General features: G+C 37.3%; 2 protein-coding genes across 4 annotated transcripts; one reads left to right on the forward strand and one right to left on the reverse strand.

Moving 5' to 3' along the window:
* Nucleotides 1-274: 274 nt before the first annotated feature.
* LOC110169496 (DEP domain-containing protein 7-like) lies at nucleotides 275-13,512 on the reverse strand. 3 transcript variants are annotated; one of them, XM_055155547.1, is made up of 13 exons: nucleotides 13,494-13,512; nucleotides 4,521-4,591; nucleotides 3,752-3,937; nucleotides 2,970-3,102; nucleotides 2,781-2,876; nucleotides 2,559-2,677; nucleotides 2,091-2,289; nucleotides 1,798-1,898; nucleotides 1,529-1,705; nucleotides 1,268-1,410; nucleotides 1,063-1,188; nucleotides 677-752; nucleotides 275-595 (listed from the first exon to the last, which is right to left on the reverse strand). In XM_055155547.1, the coding sequence occupies exons 2-13, from the start codon at nucleotides 4,582-4,584 to the stop codon at nucleotides 381-383; spliced, it is 1,635 nt and encodes a 544-aa protein (XP_055011522.1). In that variant the 5' UTR covers nucleotides 4,585-4,591; nucleotides 13,494-13,512; the 3' UTR covers nucleotides 275-380. The 3 variants fall into 3 exon arrangements, with proteins under 3 accessions (XP_055011522.1, XP_055011521.1, XP_055011523.1); XM_055155546.1 differs by lacking the exon at nucleotides 13,494-13,512 and adding an exon at nucleotides 5,141-5,349; XM_055155548.1 differs by lacking the exon at nucleotides 13,494-13,512 and having other exon boundaries at nucleotides 275-592; nucleotides 4,521-4,666.
* LOC129409522 (coiled-coil domain-containing protein 73-like) lies at nucleotides 5,333-16,279 on the forward strand. The gene is made up of 20 exons (XM_055155890.1): nucleotides 5,333-5,455; nucleotides 6,724-6,802; nucleotides 6,912-7,049; nucleotides 9,006-9,077; nucleotides 9,142-9,213; nucleotides 9,285-9,320; nucleotides 9,401-9,475; nucleotides 9,923-9,961; nucleotides 10,475-10,610; nucleotides 10,773-10,852; nucleotides 10,941-11,066; nucleotides 11,473-11,532; nucleotides 11,619-11,723; nucleotides 12,179-12,289; nucleotides 12,372-12,521; nucleotides 12,593-12,758; nucleotides 13,250-14,745; nucleotides 15,828-15,912; nucleotides 16,064-16,203; nucleotides 16,274-16,279. The coding sequence occupies exons 2-20, from the start codon at nucleotides 6,758-6,760 to the stop codon at nucleotides 16,277-16,279; spliced, it is 3,138 nt and encodes a 1,045-aa protein (XP_055011865.1). The 5' UTR covers nucleotides 5,333-5,455; nucleotides 6,724-6,757.
* The last annotated feature ends 9,386 nt before the right edge of the window (nucleotides 16,280-25,665 follow it).

A 25,665-nucleotide genomic window follows, 5' to 3' on the forward strand; every position in this document is an offset into this window, starting at 1 on the left:
ATGCGGCCACAGATTGGTCCGCCACATGGATTTATAATAAAAACGTTATTAATTTATTATAATTCTATGGTCCGCCACCATCAGCAAGGGATGTAAGTAAACAAAGGACAAAGTGTGATAATAATTTATGAAATAATTTTAGAGATTAGATTAGTCATGCAGAAATTCTGGGTTTGTGAGCTTTCAAGCTTTAAAAACGCTTCATTCAAATTGTCATTATTTTTCAGCACAAATTTGCAATTGTTTCTAGAGTACAGAAATCTGACAAAGCAGCAATGCTTGAAATCGTTTAATTAAATTGATCAGTTTGTTATTATTTGTACAGAGGGCACCCAGTGACAGTAGTTCAAATCACATCAAAATCATCACTCACTCAAAATTTAAAGAATAGTAACAGCAGAGTCACCAAAATATTGGTTAAAAACCTCTGGGTGGGCCTGGTAAAACTGTCCAAGTAAGCGTTTTTTTTCTTTGCTGGATATTTTTATGTTGCAGTGAATATTGTCCAGCAGTTTCCATAGTTCATCATTGGTGGTTGTCTTTGTGGAATCCACATAAGTCCTCTTTGAGACTTGCAGACAGAATGTGGAGTCTGCTGAGTAAAAGTGAGTTACAATCAAAAGTAGACAGAAACAATAATTAGGAATACTGTAAGCAAAAAAGTTCTTATATTTACCGGTCTCATCAACCTGCTTCCCTTGTACAAGGTGAACCAACTTATCACTCACTTGTTTGTGCAAGGCACCAGGAATCTTCAGTGAAGACATACATGTGTAAGTAATGAAAGATTAAATAGTCTTATGTCAAACATCTTTTTATTTATACAAAAGAGAATAATGTTTGTGCACATAAGCACGTAGAGCCTACAAATCTTGTTGCTCTTGCATTATATTTAATCATACACCATATTCTTACATTAAACTATAAGAAAAGTTGCACGTTGTTGTTGTCTGAAACTTCACAATTTCCTAATAATTATCATTTTAATGTTTATATAAATTAAATGTACTTACTTATTTTAGGGAGGTAAATATTAAAATAATTATGTATATTTAGAAGTACCTTAAATATGTCGTGAATATTGCTGATCATGAAGACAACCATCAGGTCTTCTTTTTCCTTTGGGAGATTTTTGCTGTGGAGAATGGCCCTAGAGAAAGATTTCTTCACAGCCAGCCTGTTTTCCATCTATAAGTTCAGCCATTGTTTAGATTAAACTACATTATTCTATACATCTCTGAATGAGACAGAAACTTCCCAGCCTTACTTCAGTGTCTAGCTTGATGGCTTGTGGTTCTGCTGCCAAAGCCATGAAGGTCAGCAGACGACGCAGCTCCTCTCTATTTCTGCTGGGCAACAGCTTCAGGCACAACTGCAAGGCCTCCAGAGCGGTGCCCAACTTGGCCGTCACTACAACACAAGAGAGCAATACAGCAAGTAATTGTATAATTGTGATTTTTTGTTTGTGTGCATATCACATAAGCTAAAGACACACTACACGCAAAGAGCTCCATATATAGATTCTTACCAAGCAGATCAATGACAGCTTTGTAAATGTCAGTCATTTGTTGGGGCATCAGTGGAGCTCTGTCTGTGTGGCTATAGTGCTTGGCCAGTGCTCCATAAACCAAAAGTTTATAATTGTTTAAACTCCTAGAGGAAAGCAGAGGCTGTTCATAACAAGACTTCTGTATTCCGCTAGGGTCTTCAAATAAGAAAAGAATTACAAATGTTAGATGTTTTTTGTTTTGTTTTTCTGCATATGCATATCTTTTAACTTGGTGGTAAATTGTTCACCTTCAGAGAAACAGTGAGGTAGAGCCCTGCTCAAATCCACCACTGACTGGTCTGACAGGAAGTCCAGACAATCCATAGCAGCAAACAGCCACTCATCTTCCCTACACAACAGAGTGACTCCATCTTAATTACTGTTGTAAAAAAATCAGAATTTATGATGGTATTCCGAGAAAACACTTGTAAACAAATCTGTGTATTCAAACTATTCAGACTTTTTGTGCGTAAATGTTGTAATACAAAGATGACAGTTGCAAGTAAGCGCAACACAGAGAAAATAGGTGATAATGACATACTGGGAGTCCCGGAAAGCCTTGAGGACCTTCCTGTCCAGGTGGTTGCTGCTGTGAATGAGATCTGGGTGACTGTGAGGCAGCTGTGTTTTTTGAGGAGACACTGGATTCAGACTGCACTGGAGAATCCCATCCAACACAGGAATCTCCACCAGGTTCAGGAGACGGAGAAGAGTCAGCTCCTGCCATACCTCATCAATCACTAAAATTATCAATAAGTAAAACTATATTATTTAACACATTATTTTATAGGCTGGGCGATATTGACCAAAATTAATATCTCAGATCTGCCTGTATAAGTCTTGGTTTGGATTCAAATATTGTAAAAACTTGAAAAACTATAAATCTAACCACAAACATCTCCCACTTCTACAATCTTAATATGTGCAATATAAAAATCTATATTGCAATATTTTCTTTGAGAACAAACGTTTATCAACAAAGATGGTTTGTTTTACATGACTTTTGCACCTGTTTTTCCTTTGCTTGGGCTAAAACTCAAGCTATCCACAGAGGCCTCCAGGCTCTCCGTGTCAGGACCGTCCAGCATTTCAACATGAGATGGAGGGGGAATTGTCTGCTCCTCCAGTCTATGAAAGAACAACCAAACTGCAGTCATATTGTACTTGCCATTACTACTGAGCGAAACTAAGCAGAAATAAATTTAATCTAACTGAATTGTTGTCATCATACTTTTTTGAAGCGATGTTGCAGAAAAAGGCTTGAAGTCCCACTGCAAGAACACCCCTCTCCAGCTCGTCAACAGAAGGTATATGCACCTCAATGAACCTGTGAAAAGTTATAGAAAGGTCAGTTACAATGCAAGCTTTACAGGGGTGTTTTAAACAGCATTAGAGAAGTGGGAGGAAAGTGTTTGCAAACCTGTAAAGAGAGTTTTTACTGTCCTGAAACACCTGCTTCTGGTCTTTCCCCATTGGTTTTGCTCCCACCGCCTCAAAAACATTACAATCCAACAGTGCCTGACACACACACAGCACTTTGGGACGTGTCACATCTGCGTTTGTACAGGAAATCATCAAAAGCAACAATCACTAACAATTTAAAAGGCCCTATATTACATCAAATTGACTCTTGTGAGGTTTGACCCATGTTATAATGTTGTCACCTCATCAAAAACATACCTGGAGTTGTGTTTTGTTTCATTCACACATGTTTGAGTAATCCCTTTTTTAGTAGTCTCTCTTCATCTTCAAAGCTCAAAGGTTCAAGATTCATTTCTTTAATTGTCATTGTCATATAAAATAACAATGAAATTACGTTAGAGCATCACAAACAAACTTATATTAAAACTGCTCTGTTCCACCTTGTGATGTCATGTAATTCTTGTTTTCAAGTTAACAGCTCTTATATTTTGTTCAGTAAAAATCGGCAATTCCAGGCCTGAAATTATCCAACTGATTCTAGTGACAGTGTATGGAGTTTAAAAACACAGTGTAACATTTCCTGTATTAGCACGTGACATCACAAGGTGGAACAGGGTGAAGAGAACTCAGCCTAAATATGCAGGGTTTGTGTGAATGAAACAAAACACAACTCCAGGTATGTTTCTGATGAGGAAACAACATTATAACATAGATCAGAAAATAGTGTTATATGGGCCATTTAATGACATTGTGTATGATCAAATATACAGATAATGAAACCTTCAAATTTCATGGATATCTTGAGATGTTCTACCACAACATCTACAGCTTCTGATCCCAGGAAGCAGTCATTGTGTGATTTCATGTGGACGCGTCTCCTCTTTATGGTTACAGTGGACTTGAGGTAGGTGATCAGGGAGCGCCACTGGAGACATTTGTGGACTGGTTTAAAGACCTGTCCAGAAGCTGAAGGAAAGACATGAGCAGACACAAACCAAGATGACATAATTAGGCTAAGTGCATGAATTACAATGTAAACAGCTAAATTTAGCATTGTGCATTCTATATAGGGTGACGAGATTTTCAAAATAAAAAAAACTGGGACATGGGACTGGGAGGTAATAATAAAATTGTGAAAGGAGTGCATGGTTAAGGAAAATTGTTCTGCTCTTGGCACTAATGTGAGTCAGTATAGTCACATTTTCTTTGTGATTTTTAAGCAGCTTTTCTATATTTTACCGAAACAAATGACGATTTATGCCTCTCTTTACTGTTGGCAGGTATCAGATTGGTCAAAAAAGGGACGCCTGGAGCATTTCTTGTATAAAACTGGGACAAATCAATGTTTTGGATAAATCTGCTGGGACAGGGGACACACGGCTCAAAACGGGGACTGTCCCGGGTAAATAAGGACGTCTGGTCACCGTAATTCTGTAAGCAAAATCATTTAGCCTACATTTTCTTAGGCTAGTGAGGCAACCTAGCTACAGTGTTCTTATTTTGTTGGCCAAGCCTGGTTCACATAATTCAACCTTTAGCACTAACTCACCTGGAACCACAGAGAGTTTTTCTGCGAGATTTAGGGCTGCGGCTCTTTCCTTGATTGAAGACATCCTACTGCTAGAGAAAAGAAAAATCTCACCGACAATCTCAACAATCTGAAAGAATCCCCCTCAAAGTTCTATTTGTAGTACCCCAGTGTAACCGCCTGGTGGCAGTACCGTCTATCTATAGATATCCCAACGCCAGCGAAGCCATGTAAATACTTAATGCTTAATGTCTGCAAACCAGATTTTAAAAATTAAAAACTGGGACATCACTGGTTTGTGGTGGTTGGTAATAATAAAACTGTAAAACGAGTGCGTAATTAAGGAAAATGGTTTTGCACACGACACTAACGTGAGTCAGTATAGTCACATTTTCTTTGTGTTTTTGGTGATTTTTAAGCATCTTTTTGTATTTTACCTAAACAAATGGCAATTTATGCGTCTCTACTGTTGGCAGGGATCAGATTGGTCAAAAATAGGGATACCTCTTGTATAAAACTGGGACAAATCACTGGTTTTGGATAAATCTATTGGTGCAGGGGACACAGCTCAAAACTGGGACTGTTTCGGTTAAATAGGGACGTCTGGTCACTTTATGCAAACCTGAAAATTAAGGTTTTACCCTGGATCTATAACTGTCCTGATCCTGAAACACCAGCTTCTTCTGGTGTTGCTCCCGTTGCAATATTCACATCCTTTGAGCTAGAGCCATGGGCCACAGCCGTGAGCCACAGCACTCTTCTTTCTGCCCATAGACTGTGCATAAAATGATGTCGAGCTGCACTTCTCTCCTTCTCCTCGTGTCCACTTTGAAACCACCGTCAATGAAGTACAATCTCCCAATCTCACTCACTAAAGTTTTGTAGACCACGATTGTACACCCAAATGTAGCCGCCAGGGTGCAATATTGTCTTTCTGAAGAAGAAAACTGCGTATGGTAAATGTATTTAACTCGTTTAATACTTTGTTGTCAATTTAATATGTATTTTTCTCGAAGTTTGTGTGAGTGAGCTCGAGCTGATCATATTTTATCGCACACTGCCAATAGCCAAATGTGATTTCTTTCAAATAATTAGTTACTTGAATAAAATTTTATAAATGGAAATACTTATTGTTTTTCCATAGTTATTCAGGAGTTGTTCTTGCTAGCAGAGCGGATGTTCGGATGTTAGCCATGTGGATATTATCTTAAATTACGTTTTAATAAACAGTACTGCTTAATTTACATTTAGCATTAAAATAGTATTGCGACCATATCGATTAATAAATGTGTGTGTTTTATAATTTTCACCTCTATGATGGCAAGAATATGTGGATAAACAGGACGTGGTCTAGCGATTGATCACTGTATAAACTTTCAACATTTATATTCAATCATTTTTAAAAATTCATTGGCCTGCTGGGGTCTTCCACGGTGAAATGGTGAAATACAGATATTTATTTTACTGTTTTATGGATTTCTAGTTAAAATCTACCCCGGTAAATAAAAGAACATATAAAACTGGCGTAGACTCCTGTCTCAAATGTGATTGTGGCTCTTGGACTCTTGGCCCCTCTCTCTTCTCCCACTGCCTGAGGTCAGTGTCATTTTATGGCCGTAGCCAATTCTTACAGGGGCCATTTAATCCCCTGAGATGATTGATCCCAGACCAGGTTAAATGGGACTTAAGGGTCTCTTCTATTAGGAGATCAGTGACTAGTGGAGTACTCCTACTAAAAGTGTCATATTCTGTGGCTCTGTGAGTGTGTTTATGTGAGTGTCAGACTTGCTTATGTTGAGGGGACAGCTCCAGGGACCAACCACAGGTCAAATTAAATAATAAGATAATTTTAAAAGCAATGACAGCACAATCTGTCCACTTACTGTTATTGCTCTGACCCTTATTAGTGTCAATGGTGTGGTTCATTTGAACCTAGATGGTTTATCAAAGCATTACCCTCTTTGTGCTATAGATATTGTGTGACACAAAGGGAGGGGGAAATGAATGGTCATTTCACAGCCATTAGGGGAGATTATTGTGATTGCGAAACATTTTGAGCCTTTAATGGACCCCTCTATTATTTCTAATAAAACCATTTAGCAGAGAAAATGCAGATGAGAAGCTCATTATATGCTCAAAGGAAGTGGAGCGGTGGGTGTCTACCCATTAGGGAGTCTATTCTATTAACCTTTTTTAACAAAAGATATTTTCTCTCTCTATTAAGTGGAAATCACTTCCCCTGACGCCCTGGTCAACCAATGGATGTGTCTGAAGAGTTAACCAATATCTGCAGTAGCATCACAGTAAGCTGAACACAGTCAACAAAGACCTATCTACTTTTTTATTACAATGAAGTCCAAGTGTGTGTGTTTTCATTCAAACCAATGAAAAATAACTCCAAAATGTGTTTAGGCTGTGGGACCTGAGTGTGGACAGGAGCTGTCATTACCTGATCTCTCTCTGTCTCAAAGTGATGGAAATATTTTACTGCAGTTGCTTGAGTTTAAAGCGCACCTGCTTGAGGTAGTAGAGGAGCTGTACATTCGAAGGGTAACATTTATGTTTTTTATTGATGTTTTATATGGTCTATATGTTGTTATTTTCAGTTTGATAAATTTTTTTTCTTTTCAAAAACAAAAAGAAAATTAAGTATGGATTTGGACATAAGCAAGACAGACTTTAAATCAGTGCCATTTAAGACAGTTTATTCCTTCAAAGTCACACCACATGCTTTTTACTGACAGAGAATTATGTCAATCTTGATTCAAAAGATCAAAGCTGATCAATGACAATTAGACAGGACTGAATATTTATCAGTTTAAATTCTATTATTCTGTATTTTTTAGGGCTCAAATTTTGCATTTTACATTACATTTTATTTGCACTTTTTTTTTGTAACAGCAGTTGCGGAGGGAAGAGTAATGATATGTGGCTGATTGATACTAATTATTAAGTGGGTTAAGTGCTTTAAGTGTTTTACTCAAAGCAGATTTTTACAAAATTAGATGCTCTAAAATAGTTTTCAATATTGCAGTATTTTGCGTAACAATATTATGCATTTCAAAATACATTGTGACAGACCTAGTCATAACATATGTTTTACAGCTTGCTTCTCTCTGAAAATATTGACAGCACAACTCTCCTTTTTTGACCCTCTAAAGTCAGATGTCAGAAGGACTCAGTTCTGTTTTCCTCTGTTCATGAAACTGGACTGGTGCCATCTGGTCATGGTGCAAATAAGGTTTACAAAAGCCATTTGGTGCTTGACCAATAAGTACAAAATAAATGTACAATTTGCTTTTGGCGACAATAGCTGAAATAAAGCCTGACTTCTAGCCTCCAGCAAGTAGTTTCAGCTTAACAACACACAGTGCGTGTGTTTAAAGGTTAAAGGAGCAAAAATAGGATGTTGGTCATTTGTTGTAATTTGATTTTTATAGTTATTGTCCTGTTAAACGGGATTCTATTGCTGCTATATCAGTTTGATGCTCCTCAGGCTCTTATGGTGCTTGTGCTTATTGGGCGGAGGGCGAGAGGCAAAAAGGATGTAATGATGGGCCGGACATTCCTGCGGAGGTCACGTTCCCTTTTCTCTTAAGACAGTGTGACCCAAAACTGATTTAGACTCAGAGCATAACAGGATAACTGGAACCCCTGGGGGGATTTCATTTTTTTAAACACATATTTTTTATTTTTAAATTCAATCTTTAAAAAGTCCAATACATTTGTGATGTTTTTTTCTCCATCTAAGCCTCTTCATCAAAAATGTTTGACATATTCTACTGACCTCTGTATCAAATTATTTCTTGCTGTTCTATTTTATATTATGTGCAGAGCCTCTGGTAGCACAGTTTAATAGGAACTTATAAAATCATCTTAGAGGGTTAACCAGCTCCCACGTCCACATAAAAAAGTCTCCTGGATATAGAGAGCAATTGACTTTTACCTTGCGTCTCTGGGGTAGAGGGAGGATAAGGATGGGTTTCTCCAAATATTACCTCCCTTCTAATGTTCCTTATTGTATGTGCAACTCACCGAGCGATGCACCATAATGAACCAGTGAAACTTACTGCAGTTTGCACTTTTGGAAAAAGTCCAGATTATTTTTGTGTAGGGAAGCTGAAGTTGGTTATTTTGAAAGTTGGTTTTAATAATTAGGAATGGGAACAAATTTCGTATGACAAGATTGGGCACATGTGAGAAAAACTTTTATTTTTTTCATCTGTTTAGTTGTGACAAAAAAGGATTCAAAGTGCTGGTCAGTTATATTTCATGAGATTCTGTAGTTCCAAAAAGCAGCACTACAATAACAGCAAAATAAAATAAAATTTATATTAATTATTATTAATTAATTAATAATAAGTATAAACTCTGCTTCAGACCACTTGTTTTTACTGGTAGAGGATTGAATACTGGCAGATCCTGGCAGACGATTGGCTGCAGCTCGAAAATGTAAATTGGATAGATTGCATTTGATCTGTTGTACTGATGTATTTATTTGCTCAGGATGCTGAAGAACGCTTCGAGGAACAGATCAGTAAACTTGTGCTGGAGAAGCAAGAGCTGGAATGGGGGAAGGTATAGTGAGATATTACCTTGATAAATGTTTATTATAATATATACTAATATTTCCCTGTCGCAGGAATCTTTGCAAAATCAATTAGAAGCAGAGAAAAATCAGTATGCAGGGTCGCTCTCCAAGGCCAACAAGCAGGTATTTTAACTCATATTTGCAGAAAAGATATTGTGCAACTTCTAACACTACCTTCCTTATTATTTAAAAAGTTTCAGGCCAAAATAATAGATATTGAAGAGGAAAAGGTATGGAAATGATATTTTAATTAATTCATGCTTATAAAGTTATTTCTATATTATTAACATTTCAAAATGTGCTAATTCAGAGGAGATACCAGCTAAGTGTGGAGCAGAAAGAAAAAGACATTCACAACTTGAAGGAGGAGCTGAAGTCTCTACATGTAAAGTGTCTCTGAGCTCATTTGAATAATTCTCTAATATCTTCATTAGCATTTGTATTGGGTCATGGTCATATGGAAAAGGCCCGTAGTCCTCAGAGTCTGAGTGATGCCACACAGTGATCTACAGCTCACTGCGCGCTCCACAGCACTTAAACAGCCTAGCTGTGTAACAGACAATAGAGACTGTTTCTGATATTCTGTCTGAGACTCTGGACCAAGGGACTCCCAGTTAGTTAATTATTCTGGCTGCTGGCGTCAAGGGATACATTTGTCTAGACCAGAGCTTTATTTACAATATGCAGCATTTTGAGCATGTTAAATAAATGTAAAATGTATTTTAAATATAGTCATTTTAATTCTTATTTCATATTGTCTCAGCTGAAATTGATTTAAGTTTTGTTGAAAATTCTAATAAATTCCATTTTATCTTTGACTATTTTTCAACAGTTAACAAAGTATAACTTGGAAAAGAAATCAATTGAGCTGGTAAGTATAGAAATTTCAGCTCTTACAGATTGTTGAAATTAAATTGGTGGGAGTTGGAAGAATTAAAAGAGGAGGCTGAGTGAATGGTGCTAAGGAGGAATAGCGTAAAGAGCTCATCAAGAGTAACGGATAGGGAGTGTGTGACACTTTGAACCGCCGGCACAGCACAGAAAATACCTCTATTAAAATATTTTATAACTAGGCCTCGCTCCGTTTAACCTTTTTCATAACAGTTGCTCCGTGATAAGCATTTCAGAGTGTTAAGGGAGTGGGAAATAGAAAGAAGAATGCTTGTTACAGGCAATGAAACTGTAATGGCAGTTTGCAAAGTTACTTCTGAGAATTAACCAAATTTACATAATTACACACCTACAGTCTCATACATCAAATCATATGTTTTTACAGTATTATCTAATTCTTTTCTCTTTTTATTAATCTGCATTGAGTATTTTCCTTGAGTATATGCATTGAGTATTTTCCTTAAATCTTAACTTTCTTCATCTGCGTTTACAGGAACAAAAACTAGCCTTGCAGAGTCGATCAAAAGATAGTCGCCTAAACCAACTTTTAGAAGTGGAGAAAAGATTCAGTGCTTTGTCCAGGCACTGTTCTACAGTCAAACAGGCTCATGAGAAACTTGAACAAAATGGTAAACAATAGTTACAATTTTATTTTGTCAAAAACTGCTCTGATTTTTTTCAGCCTTCATTTTAAATGTAAAGCGATCAAAACTAAATTTTGTAACCAGGACCAATTTTTGTTTACACTGCTTTGGCATTCATGTAGTATTGGTAAAGCATCTTTTTTGCAGTTGATGAAGCAATGAAGCTTAATAAAAAGCTCACTTCTAGCAATGAAAAACAAGAGGTCACGATTGTATCTCTTAACAAGGTATGTGGGATTATTGTATGTGAGGTTCAAGCTAGTGCAATTAAAGCTATGGCTACTACATACCATTACATTCCTTGTGTACTTTAAGGAAGTAGAAGAGCTTAGAAATAAGTTGATCAAGACCAAGATGGCCTCTATCAACCCTGACAAAAGAACAAACAACTTTTCAATAAAAGAACAAACACTGAATCAGCTACATCATAAGTTGAACATGGTAATTATAAGTAAAATGTTTAAAGGGCCCATATTATGCTCTTTTTCTAATCTGTTTTAATATTGTTTTCTCATCAAAAACATACTGGGAGTTTTGTCGTTTTGTTTGCACGCAAACCCTACATATTTGACACTGAGTTCTGTCTCCACTTTGTGATGTCATGTGATAATCCAGGAAGTGCTCCACTGTGTTATTAAACTCCATAGACTTTCACTAGTATCATTTGGATACGCTGTTAACTTAAAAACTACCACTAGTGTGATTGAAATGAAACGAAACACAACTCCAGGTATGTTTTTGAGCAAGTAACAACAATCTAAAGCTCACAATAGTCAGTTTTGTATAATAAAGGATCTTTAACAGAAAACTTTGCCTTGTGTAATAACTCACTTGTATAAATGCTTAGGAATGTGAAATGAACAGGAAATTTAAGGATGAAAACAAAGTACTTCAAGCAGAAAAACAAGTAACATCATTAATGTTTGAATTAAAATTTTAAAAAATTCAAGATTTTAAGATGATTTTATTAATGTATGTTTCTTTTGTCTTTAGGAGGTGCTGACGTCTTTGCAGTTTGCTCATCAGCTATTGTCCAAAGAGACACAGAAACTGAGTCAACTCAAACTGGACATAGAGACTCAAAGAAAGCAGTACCAGGTGAGCTTTTAAGCTAAACATTATTCATTGTCAATTGGTCTGGAATGGATATATTAATATTACCATAATTTGAAGTCCAAAGCCTGAATTAACAGAAATATTAGGGCAGAAAATAAACACCATCTTTAGTGCACCATATGAGAAATATAGTGACATATATAACATCATGTACTTAAGTAAATGTGCTTCGGTCTGAACCCAAATGAGTCTGAGTGGTTTTCCAATTTATTGCTTAAACCTTTATTGCTCTTTATGTGTTTTCACTGGACATGCCTTAGGATTTCACATCCTCTATTCATTAATTTATTAAAATCATTATTAAAATGACACAGCTGATTTGTGTAAGCAAGAACAATCTCTCTCCTCGTTTTGTTCAACCCTGCAGTTCATGTTAAATAAACTCATAAAAATTTAGTATTGCATTAAAGTTGTATGGGTAATTAATTTTACTGCAGAGCCTTGAGCAAGATCACAAGGCAATGCAAGAGAAAGAGAAAACAGTGGAAGAAAAGATAAAACAACTAATGGAGGAGTACATTGTTTCTAAAAGCAGCTGGGACAAAGAGGTAGATATTGTGTCACTGATTGTGTTTAAACAGCAACATATTCAGTTGACAGTACTTTTGTTTGTTGATTTATTTTGTACAGAAAGCAGATTTTTTAGATCGGATAAAAAATAAGCAACAAGAACTTATGACAGTCAAAGAGGCCTATGAGGAGCTTCACCAAAATTACATGGAGCTCTCATCAAAGGCTAAAGAACAGGCACAACAAATTCATGAACTGAAGTTACAAACTGTAAGTTCACAATACCACAATAAAATAATCAAATAATATAATGTAATATAATGTTTTTGTATTTTTGGCAGGCGAAAGTGAAGGAACTGGACCTCACTGTTATCCCGTCCAAGTCCACTGAAGAGGGAGGCAGCAGTGAGAGTTTATTGAAGATTGAACTGTACAACAGCGTTTTGACTTTAACCAAAGACTCAGATGAACCAAACGACAAAGAGGTCTCCATCATATATACAGGAGGTCAGTTAACTCTTCATTTAATCCTTAAAGAGCCCATATTACACTATTTTCTGAGCTATGTTATAATGTTGTTTCCTCATCAATAACACACTTGGAGTTTGTGTTGTGTTTAACACACAAATCCTACATATTTAGGCTGTGACGTTTTCTCAAACTGAAGACACTTCCACCTTGTGATGTCATTTGGTAATACTGGAAGTGTTCCACTGTTTTTAAACTCTATACACCTTGACTATAAATATTTGGATTATTTCAGACCTGGAATATCCTATCTCTATTGAACTAAAGGTAAATGGTAGATGTTAACTTGAAAACGTTGACGTTTGGAGATGTAGACAGACTAATTATAAAGGATTACTTAAACATGTGTGAATGAAACAAAACACAACTCCAGGTATGTATATGACAAGGTAACAGCATTAATAAAGGAGTCAATTTTGCATAATATAGGACCTTAAACAATTTAAAGCAATTTGTGGAATTGTGTTTAGGACAAGCTTTGGTCAATGAGGAATATATGAGTGAAACAATCTTCGAATCAAAGATATATTCTACCAACAACAACAACAATCCATCTTCAGCTGTGTTTAGAGAAAACACAACTGAACATACCAACTATAACAAGAATGAGGTCCCAGCTGAGATGATAGTAAGTGTATTTGAAAGCCGTACAGGTCAAATGAACTCAACATCAATCAGTGATTTCAGCTCCACAAACGTCAGTGTAAAACTCACCACAGAAAGTTTGTTCCAAGAAGACAGTGCTATAAACAAAGCTAACATTGTGGCTATGGAAGAGAAAGATGGACATGTGCAAGAGAATTATGAAAGAAACAAAAAAAAGGAAGCAGAAGAGACAGAAAATTCACTTAAAGAACAAGCTCAGAAAATGGATTACCTGAACGACAAGTCAGTTACTTTTGAGGCTGACATGGTCTCAACTTTAAACCTTATTGCAGAAAGCGCTGATAGAGAGCATACAAAAGATGATACACGTATTGTAATAGAAGCAGACCAACAGCCACAGAAAACTCAAGAGGAAAATGTGCTAGATGTCAGTGAAGATACAAAGAATAATAGAGCAAGTGTCTCCAACGAACCAACAAATGCTTTACAATGCACAATGGATGAAAAAGCTGGCCATGCTCTGCCCATTCAGGAGATAACAAGACAGGAAGTGCCGCTTGGGGACTTACTGGTGACTCAAAACTGTGAGCCCTCAAATGCCAGACAAAATGCTATCCCTCTTGTAGAGTCATCTCCGTGGTCAGTTTGTCATGATTTAGAAGAAAACGCAGAAATGGTGTCAGAGGAATCCGCAAGCGCTGAACTTCCCCAAACTCTTAATAAGTCAAGTTTATGTCAGTCCCAAAGTGATGCTGCTCAGCTGGACAGTGTCAGTGATCAGGAGACTATTAAAACACAGACACAAACGGTTAGCCCTTCTGACACACCAGGTCACACAAAGGACACAGTTGATAAAAGTGCTAAAGAATTTTCTCCAGTAACTGAAATGGTCGAGGGTGGAATATGTCTTGTAAATCAGAAGGGAAAGAATAACTTGACTGATTCAGTGAATAATAATCTGACTAATGACTGTGAGAAAAGGAGTGAGAAGGAGCAACTGGATTTCATGGACAAATGTAATTTCAAGTGTAAACAGTCTGATGTTGATCAAACGAATACTGACAGTGTTAAATATTGGGATGGATTTCGAAGTTCTCTGAAGCTTTTAAAAAACTCCACCAAAGCTCCAGTGCTCTGGCCAAGAGAAAATGATTTTAAATGTGACTCTCTCAAAACACAATTCAGTGGTGTGTCTGAATGCCAGAAGACTCCCATGGCAAAAGAAGCAAAAATGATAGATGAATTTGCTGCACCCTTCAAGACCACATACAAACCGTTGTTCAAATGGGGCTCTGCGCAGAGAAAAGCACAGACATACATTGCCAAGTCTGACACATCAGCTCACAGAGTTCTTTGTAATGTAAGTACCATGATGTTTTAATCATTATTTACAATTAGGCCTGTCACCATAGCAAAGTTTGAAGCACAATATGTTGCTACAGAAAAATATCACGACAAACGATAATATTAAAACAACTTCATGCCTCTGACACAAAACAGGATAATCTCATAGACTACTACATAAAGGAATGGACTAAGAGAGTTTGACCTCACCTATAGCGTTCAGATCAAGTCGAATGATGCTCATTTTTTGGACAAAATTTTAAGACCAATATGATGAAGCTCTCTGCAGCAGTCACAGAGAGAGAGGTGACAGTTTCCCAATGTAAAGTCAATTGGAAACAGAATTGAAGGAGCCGAAAGCTAGCCTGATTCATTAGTCGGTTTCACTTCTTGGAAAATGTCTGACCTTGCAGCATTAGAATTTGTTTGCTTGACGGTAGGCGAGTACTTTTTTTATTTAGCCAATCGCTGCTGTTTAGTCGTGACATATGTAATGCACCGCTAATGGGGCTAACTGGTATATTAAGCTTTTCCCAAATCCTGTAGGAAGAAGGGCAATAACGTCTTTCCCCTTAATAAAATTCACCAAACATTCTCTTTGTTTCGGCTTTAAATCATTGATCTCGGGAATGGCCCTTGCTGATTAGCTGGTGCCCGGACTCGCATTTCCGGGGTTCTTGCAGACCGTCTAGTGTTTTCTGATTTCTGATCTAGTCACTGGAGAGAAATGAAATTGAGCGGAGGCACTAGGTGGCACCAGCCTGGCTAGCCAAAAGCACCCCTATGAACATTTCCTATATGGAATATGGCAGCCAGCGAGTTAACTATGTCCATTTAGATATACAGTCTATGTATCCTTAAAGCGCATGAACTGCAACAAATAAATAACTAATTAACTAATAATTAGCTACAGAAGTAATGTATTATGTAAAAATTGCAAAAATCTGAAATTGTACACAGGATAAATACTGAGCCCCAAAATATATTGTTCCAGCTTTCATATATTGAACGATAAGTCGATATATTAATTATTGTGACAGGCCTAATTACAATAACTACTTCTGTTCACACATAAAACTGTTCTTTGTTATGCTACAGACATCCCAAATGTCATATACTAGTGGCTACATTGGTAATTCTCCGAACACACTTTCCATGTTCCATAAAGGCGAACACGGCAAAGGTAAGATTTCCTGTAATATTATTTAATTTATTTTTGGGTTGTAAAAATGTTGTTCCAGGGCAGTTAAATCATCTTTGGCCAGTTCATACAGGAAATAATAATACATTTTAATATGGGTGGATTTGTTACCGTCTCACCTCATCTTTCTTAGCCCCCCTGACGATTACGAGGGCGACAGACCTGTTGAGTGCCTCCAGTGCCTGTGGGACTTCTGCTTCCTCCAGGAGACCCCAGCAGACCGAGTGGACGGCTTTTGGAGAAGCCCACAGGGACATAGCAGCAGCGCAAATGGTCTGTCCAAAAGCATGTTCTGTCTTTCTCTGTATCACTGCATTTGTATTGTTTTGAATGTGTTGTATAGTTTTAAACAAGACTGAAAATCAGGCTATAAAGGATCAATATAAAGAAACATCTATTAAACCTCATTTAACATTATAGATTTTAAATTCAAAAAAAAAAAAAAAAAAAAAAGATTTATAATGATAATAAAGGATTACTCAAACATGTGTGAATGAAACAAAACACAACTCCAGGTATGTAACGACATTATAACACAGCTCACAAGGGTCAATTTTGTGTAATACAGCACACGATAAGTATACTCTTTCTCATGCTGATGCAGTGCATAGTATTGTCTTTGTCAAACAAATTGGTTTGAGGTCATTTTCAGTTCCACAGATCCTGAGCTACATCATCCTGCACACTGTGGCTTGGTGAGCCTCAAGGGTAATTTACTCTAAAGCCTAATGTATATAACTTTTATGTAAAACAGACAAGTTCCCATACAATCTATTGAAATGACTTCCAAATAGCATAAAAGGCCCATATTGTACATTTTCTGATCTACGTTTTTTCCTCATCAAAAACATACCTGCAGTTGTGTTTTGTTTCTTTCGCATATGTTTAATGCACAAACCCTGCATATTTAGGCTGAGTTCTTCTCTCAAATAGAAAACACTCCACCATGTGATAATACTGGATGAATTTCATCCCTAGAACTGCCACTTTCTACTGAACTAAAGATAAAAGGTAGCTGTTAACCTGAAAGCTACATGGCATCACAAGGTGTAACAGAGCTTTGGAGATGCAGACAGACTACAGACTGTTCACAAGAATCCATTTTGTGTAATATAGGACCTTTAAAAAAGTTTAGGTATTGTCCAGGTCAATGCAAGCATATTTGAGAGTTTCAGAAATTTCTAGTTCATATTAAGTGATGAATGATGGATACAGCTAGTGCCTGCTGAGCTTGTGTACAGTGCATGTTCTGCAGACAGTTGTGGAGACACGATGAATGACCTGTGCAGAAGAATGGGGCTGATGACGCCTGGGTACCTCTTCTCTCTCACTCACTCTGTCTTCTCCCTCTGTGCACTCGCTCACTTCATCATCTGTCCCCTGTTCACAGCGCGTCCGCAAAGGTCTGCACTCTGCTTCACTTCTGTTTCACTCTCCTGCCTTTTTGTCACCATCACCGCAAAATGTCCCTGTGCGTCTAATGGAAACCAGGTGCCAGCAATTGAAGGAGATAAAATGCTAAATAGTTAGTAAAAAAAATAAAAAAATATAAAAATTGTGCTTGGTTTATATGTAACTCTGGAAGGGTCACACAAAGTTCAGATTTATATCTGCTGTAGTGTTGTGCAAAAGCTATTTATATAATATGTTACTGTTGTTTATATTAACTAAGTTGTGGCAGCTTTACATGTTTTTTGCTTATTTGGAGAAAGGAAACTTGTTTATGTAGCAGTTGAATGGCCATTTTCATTTTTAAAATAATTTTAAAAAAGTACTTATTTGCATTGCTGTTAAACTACTGAATACTTAATGTCATCCCTGTGCAGGACGGAGTTACACTGTCTGAAGCCTCCTCGTTGATGCCGACCTCCTCAGGCTTCGTCAGCAGGCCACAGACACAGATCAGGTTAGAAAAATACACATGTGTTAATCAAAATAAGTTTTGTTAAAATATCTTTTGAATTGTTAGAGAGTACCACATGGTCATTAAGAATGGTTTAAATCATAGTCCTGTGTCATTTAAAGTTATAACTGGTGGAGGGTCAACCCAACCACTTGCTTGTCTTCATAAAGTGTGTTGCTTTGCTTAATGGCAATAAACTTATCTATTTCCCTGGATACAAACATTTCGCTCAGGAATGTTTTGTAGAAATAAATGTAAATGTAAATAAATGCAAGTTTAATACCTTACAGTGCGAAACATTTCAACCAGAAAAGTTCCATAGTGCAGCTTTGTTTTGTCTTTTTGAGCAGGACTCTCTCTCCTAATGCCAGTGGAAGCCCAGAGACTCAGTGGGGCCCCAGTTGCTCCCAGGACACAGAGGAGCAGCAGTCGTCCTTCAGGGAGCAGATCTCCAAAATCGAACAGTTCCTCAACACAGAGAGGCTGCGACTCCCAAAGAGAAGGAGGACTGAAAACTGATAGAGAAAAACATGTCTATGGTATAGTCCCATCCTCACCACACTGAGGACTGACACTTTCTATACTCGTAGAATTGGTTAATTCAAAGTTTTATTAGTTGTTTCTGTTATATTTTACAACTGTGCATTTTTGTAACAACAATATCTAATAGGTTTTTACATGTTCATGTTCGATTCTTCTTCTTGCTAGGGATGAAGATTAGTAACTGATTTATTTCTGTTTTTTGTGGCAAACAGCCAGATAAACAGCAAAGGCCACGCTGTGTTTGCCAGTTACAGACCCTGTTCCGGTTAACATGCTAATTAACATTAATTAACTTGATTGCCAGTCTCAGTGTCTAGTCTCAGAGGAGCTGTTCTTGTGAAACCACCTTTTGTAAACATGGTGTTGTTTGTACACCAGCTGCTTGTTGTTCAGAGTCCAGCCAATTAACATGTAATAAAGCTCTAAAGCACAATTAAGCAAGTCTGACAATTATGAGGCTAACTACCTCTCATTAACTTTATGTGCCGATTCTGATGAACTACATAAAAATCAAAAAAGCAGTCCTAAAAAATAGTCCTAATTTGGCAGAGGTATGTCAAAATAATAGCTATGTCAACTATATCGATCGTTCAGTATATCAAAGCTGGAACTATAAGTTTTTAGGCTTAGTATTTATAGTAGGGGTACATATAGGGGTACAATAGGGTACAATTTCTTCACAATAATTTGGAGATTTTGCCATCTTTATGTAATATAGCAAGATTTTAGCTATAGAGCATAGAATAAATAACTTCTATGGCTAATTATAGGTTCATTCAGCCATTTATTTGTTGGAGCTCATGTCTTTTAATGATAATATCTATTTAAAAATTGGTTTGTGTCATTTACATTAAGTAATTTCAACATTATCATTTATTGCATTATTTCTCTGTAGCAATATAATGGGTTTCAACATTTGTTATCATGACAGGCCTAGGCAGAGATGTCATGCTTTCCATCGTGTGTCCTTGAGCAAGACACTTCAGCTACCTTGCCTCAGTGTATATTTAAGCATGGATGTATTATTGGTCATGGTCAGAGAGGCTATTAAGATCAGTTTTGCTGATGTATTCCTATTTAATTCTGTTGTCTTACACCTTATTCATCCAGGCTTTGGAGCAGCACTCAAAGTAAACTGGCTTGCGTCCTCTTAAGGTAGGGTTCAAATTCCCTCTTCTGCTTGCGTCCAGTTTCACAGGGACTGCGTGTCTCTGTTTTGTCCACTACTTCACTTACTGTTAATGAATCTGGCTGAATGTTAATGTGCTCGTAAAGAAATCTGAAGCGTTTGACTGGCTGTGCCCACCGCTGCTGACCCTTATCCACAGTGGGAGGATGGGGAGGGGAGGAGGAGGAGGGGGGATATTGAGGAGTAGGTTTTAATACACTGGCACATCCAAACACACACGGGACATCGGGACACAGAGCTTATGGAGGGTTGGTGGTTTGAAACAGTCAATTACCCTTGGGCTGGGGAGGATACCTTCTGTTAATTACTGCTCAGTGTTTTTTATGGAGAGTAAATAAAAAGAGCGCTGACATTCACATTCCATCATTGTGTCCCCTTAACACACCCTATTTTTCTGTGTAAAACTGGGAGTCTTGGGAAGCGTTTCCATAGACTCAGGCTGACTCACTCCACCACAGCTACATGTTACAGTAGCTTACAGCTTTCGTGTATTTACTTTTCAAAATATATTTTTATGCTCTGTGCTTTCTTGATGAATATAGAAAAATAGCGCACACACCATGACTCTTTTGTCCAGGTTTGTCTAAATTTAGGCCTATACTCTAAAGCCAATAGAGATTAAATTCAGCTCTGATTTACTGTACGACTTTATTGAAATCTTGTCCGTGAGATGGGAGGAAAGCAATATATCTGCCAATCGTGCGGATAAATGGGTCTGTGCTAAACATTGTTGAATGTCCTGGGGTTATAGGGCCGTGTTGTGTCACATTATACCTCTTTGCCTCAGAAGCATCTCAGTAAATCTCCTAAGGCTGTATTAAAGGCACCAGACACAGACTGAGACACAGAGTGCAATCCTGGCACTCTGAGTGCACACGTCCATCTCACTGTGAAGCAGTGCAGCTGCTCTGCTGCTCTGTAAAATACTTCAATTACTATATTAGTGTACAGTGTATTCACATATGGTATATATGGGCAATAGATAAAACAAAGAAATCACAAATATTCTTAACTGTAACTCTTAAATGTAGCAGTAGATCTTTTCATTCGTACTTGCCTGGTAAATCCATAATGATATCTCTGTATTATTTATTCAGTCTGGTACCCACGCCCTCAGACACATCTCAAGCCTGGCCAAACGTGATCATCCAATCAGATTTGTTTGTTTTCAGTAATGTATGTGAAATGAAGGAGCTCATCTCTGGTCATATGATCATCTATGATCATAGTCCTTGTCATTTAAGCCAAATTTATTCCTCAGATTAACAGAGTTTAGTGCTTCGCTCACTGATTCTGGAGAAATCTGAATTTTTTCCTTTATTTTTTCCATTACGGACAGATCATGCGTCAGTCACACCCATCAGAGAGATGCATCGGTGACTAGACTCACATCTTTGTAAAATATTAGAGAAATGTGTATTTCGAAACCTAAGCAAGCACCATGCTACTATACTATACATGCTGGAAATAAAATAAATTTTTCAGTCGAAAACTAAATATATAAACTACTCCTTTGGTTGTTTAGTCAATTAGTTATGTCCCTTAGTCGAGCAATTAGTAGTCAACAAGTTATTTTATTAGGATTATTAGGATTTAGCTGCACAGCAACATGAGGAGAATGCTGCTGAGTTAGCTGTGGTTTTGCAGATGACAGGGCAGTTTAATCTGCCTTTTCAGTTATGAAAATGCTGTTTGCTGTATACAAACATATTTTTATGTGAGATCTTTATGTAACAGGTTTATCTTAACTCGTAGGCCTAGTTTGCCTAAATCAGCAGCATCCGCTCTTTTTGCTCTTTCTTCACATAGCAATTCTGATTGGAAGTCTGAAATATGGCTGCACCGTTAGTCTTCTGTGGTTTCTATCTGCGCACATTTTTACTGCGGTAAAACCTCCTGACGCTGATAAATAACAGGCTTCACCTTTCCTTAGCTGGGCTTAGCATGACGGACTGCACGGCTGGTCTCTCGGAGAGTGTGTCCTGAGCTGTGAATCACTCTGACTCGCCTCGCTCTAGAAAACAGCGCAGATCATCTCCAAAACGTCAAAGGGCAGCAGGGGTCAAAGGTCAGCATCATTTATAGGCTCTTAAGTAAGCCACATGCCCCGGTTAACTCTCCCTTTTCAGGCACTTATCACAAATGATGAGTATCTTCATTATGCGTGTGTCCACCTAGTTCATGGAAATGTTCCCAACAGCAAACAAAGAGAGCTTTGTGGAGGAAGGCTTGTATATTAGTCTAGCATAACTTTAACTGTCGATATTGGCCTAGAATAATTTATGGCATATTTTGGGTGAAAATGCATGACAGAGGTATCAAGGGGTGTAAGGGAAACCAGAATCTATTGGGCCAAGGTCAAATGTGGCAAGCAAAACAATGACTGTAACAAGGAGCCTAAAAGCCATGTAAAAATACATTTGAGATGATGGCATCTTATAGCATATGGCTGCTCACTGCTATAGCCCTTGCTTTACTAAAATTGTTCGTTGCTTCTGGTAAAACCTATAGTTAATACTCCATATTAAAGAGCCCATATTACGCTACTTTCTGATCTGTTATATCTTTTAGATCTTTGTTTCCTCATCAAAAACATACCTGTTGTGTTTTGTTTCATTCATTTGTTTCATTTAACACACAAACCCTGCATATTTAGGCTTAGTTCTTCTCTCAAACTGAAAACACTATGATTTCATGTGGTAATACAGGAAGTATTACCACTGTGTTTTTAAACTCCATCATGTTTTTAACCCTGGAAATTCTAATCTCTACTGAACTAAAGGTAAACGGAGCTGTAGCTGTTGTTGGAAACTACTGCCTCATGACATTACAAGGTGAAAAAGAGCATTTTGAGCTTTGGAGATGCAGACACACTAAAAATAAAGAATTACTCAAACGTATATGAATGAAACAAAACACAACTCCAGGTGTGTTTTTGATGAGGTAACAAGGGCCTAACATGGCTAAAAGCTCACAAGAGACAATTTTGTGTAGTATAGGACCTTTAAATAATCAAATGAAGACATGACTGTGTCTGAGTTGTCCTATATAGTGGACCACCGTGGTGGCGACATACGTTTCTGATTTCCTCCAAAGGCTTTAACTTCTTATGGGTACATGGTCCTCCCACAGAGTAACACTGTCACTGATGCCTATATATCTGTAGGAATGTGTGTGTGTGCGTGTGTGTGTGTGTGTGTGTGTGTATTTCACTGCACAAGGTGAAGCCACTTAGTTATTGATGGAGTCTGGGCCTAAAAGCTCAGCCCTGGGTCACAGCCTTACACACACAGACACACACACGCACACACACGCAGACACACACAGACACTGGTGGAGGTGTTGGTCTGTGGGTCCCTCCTCACAGGCTGCGATGATGAAGCACTCTTTCACTCCAGGGGATCCTATAAACCTGTCATGGCCATGCATCTCTCTAGATATCTTTGTCCAAGTTTTTTTCTTAAGGTGCACGTCGGGGTACTGATAAATTTTCAAATATTTTAATCGCAACATGCCTTAAATAAAAGCTGCATATTTCTTTGTTGTAGTCTTACCTAGAGCTCTCTAAATCACACACTCACAACGACCTGCCAAGGCCCATTATGCTACAAATGTATTTAGTTACAGGCCTGAAAACGTCAGAGATTGGAGCCCTTTCAGTTCCTAACAACACGGCTTCGATTGTCTGGTTTTGAAGTTGCTCTAGAGCTATAGATAACAGCTGCTATGTTTGACCTTGTTTTCTTAGATTTAGTTTCAAATAGATGAGACCAGTGAGGCTGAAACAATAAACCCAGATGCACATGATTTGTCCATGGGGCTAAGTTTGGAAAATCTTTCATACATTTTAAGTGTGTGAGAAAAAGAACAGTAATATTACGTGATGAAGCAGTTCTATTAATTACTCTTGGGCCTTTCCTTTAGGATGACTCAGGAACCAATTATTTAAAAAGGAATTAGACCTTAAGTAAGATGTGTAAAATTATGACATCTGTTTAGATTACTTCTGTTTAGACTTTTACTTCTCTATTTAGCAGTTGTAGAATGGTTAGAAAATCAATGATAGACACTCCAGCCACCTCTACATTTGTGCTACAATATGTGATTAAATACAAGAAATTAGTAACTATAAATAGCTAAACAGTAACGACGATGACATAAACCTGAATCTGATAATTAAAGCCTCCTTTATGACTGTTGTAATTTGTAGCTTCTTGAGTTAAGTTAATAGTCACATATATATTACTCAAAACTTTATTATTGCCTTTTACCAGCGGCGGCGCTACCATTAGGCAAAAGTAGTCGGCTGCCTAGGGCCCCCAAACCTTGTGGGGCCCCTAACCAATTGCCCTCAGTGCCACTAATGGCCGAGGCCTCAGAGCAATTTAATTTTCTCTCAATCTGACATTAAATGAGAGTAGTTTACTTTTATCAGCCATCTGAGTGTGCTATGCGTTTTTTCACTTTTATTTTACTGAACCTTGATGTGCATTTCCTGTTTCATTTGAGTAGTTTACTTTTAAACAATAACCATAAGAAAAATAATAATCATATGTAATGGATGTAAACAAAAAATAGTTATACTAGCAAAAAAATACAACTACATCCAGTTTTGGTTATCTAGTAGGTTACAAGTTTCACGACAAGTTTCTAATCCACCGTAATTCACATAAATAGAGATGTGCATGCCTCAAGAACAATGGGGAAAAACAGACAATAAATATATTCAAAACTCCAAAGCTTCAAATGCTCTGTTCAACCCTGTGATGTCAGGAAGTAATAGTTTTCAAGTTAGCAGTTACCGTTTACCTTTAAAGATTTGCAAATCCAGGGCTAAAATGATCCAAATGATTCTAGTGAAGGTGTATGGAGTTTAAAAACACAGTGGAGCACTTCCTATATGACATCACAAGGTGGAAAAAGGGTTTTGTGTCAGAGAAGAACTCAGCCTGTTAAAAATGTGAATGAAACAAAACACAACTCCAGGTATGTTTGTGATGAGGAAACATAATGTAGCTCATAAAATAGTGGGGCCCTTTAAGCTCTGGGTAGGCAGGAAGAAAGTTGAGAAACACTTAAGACTTTTGAAAATCACTTCAAAGACTATTAATTTATCTTTGTATAAGGTCACAATAATACACAACCATTAAAGAGTGAATGGGTCCCTTGACATTCTCATAGTCTGTTTACTTTGGGATAAAATGGATCGTGGAGGACAGTACTTGAAAACAACTTCATGATCAAACATACAAATCTTGACCATGATGCTTAGAGTTTTTGTCATGGGTTTCAATCACGTGACATTTTCCTGTTTTGAAAGATTTTTTTTTATAGAGGTTTTCTATTAGTTGCTATGGCATTATCACTTTTTCTTTCACTCTGAAGCCTGTGGAGTTAATTATGACAGCATCTTCAAGTCTTTTTCAAATTTGGTTATTGACAAAGACTTAAAAAACTTGAAAGACTTGGTTATTTCAATCACATGACATTTTGCTATTTTGTAAGACTTTTTATAGGAGTTTTCTGTTAGTTACAATGGCTTTTCCACTTTTTCATTCACTATGGAGTAAATTATGACAGGACGTTCTTGTCTTACAAAATTGTATTAGCCAGTTCTGTTTGAATGCTTATTTTACGTTCATTTTCAAGTCTTTTTTAAACTTGGTTATTATTAGTAATGGCTCCATTGCCGATTTACTGATACACAGAGGTCATTGTTTTGACTTCCTTACTTCCTCTGTTATTGCTTTCTTTGTTTTTTTGTTTGTTTTTTTTACATTTTTTGCGGTAACATGTATTTTAAATAATTTTATATACCGTAAAATTTATGTTAACCAAAGCAAATGATGTTTTCTCATAACAGAACATCATAAATCACTGGCTAAACTGTTAAATAAGTATCTAAAGGGGGGTAATAAAGTAAATCGATGTTAATCTGTTGTTAGGTGATGGATAGTGCTCGGTCTGGGCCTTAATGACCTGTCAGATGGAGGGAAAAATGGGGTCAAAGGTTGCTGCATTGGGATCAACAGAGCGCTCCTGCCACTGTGGTCATCTCTCTCTATTGGTTAAAGATAGACAGTGTTTGTTTATACATGTG

Source organism: Boleophthalmus pectinirostris, unplaced genomic scaffold (genome assembly GCF_026225935.1).
Source record: "Boleophthalmus pectinirostris isolate CB_2022bp ecotype Guang Dong unplaced genomic scaffold, ASM2622593v1 HiC_scaffold_2, whole genome shotgun sequence".
In the NCBI taxonomy this organism is placed as follows: Eukaryota; Metazoa; Chordata; class Actinopteri; order Gobiiformes; family Gobiidae; genus Boleophthalmus; species Boleophthalmus pectinirostris.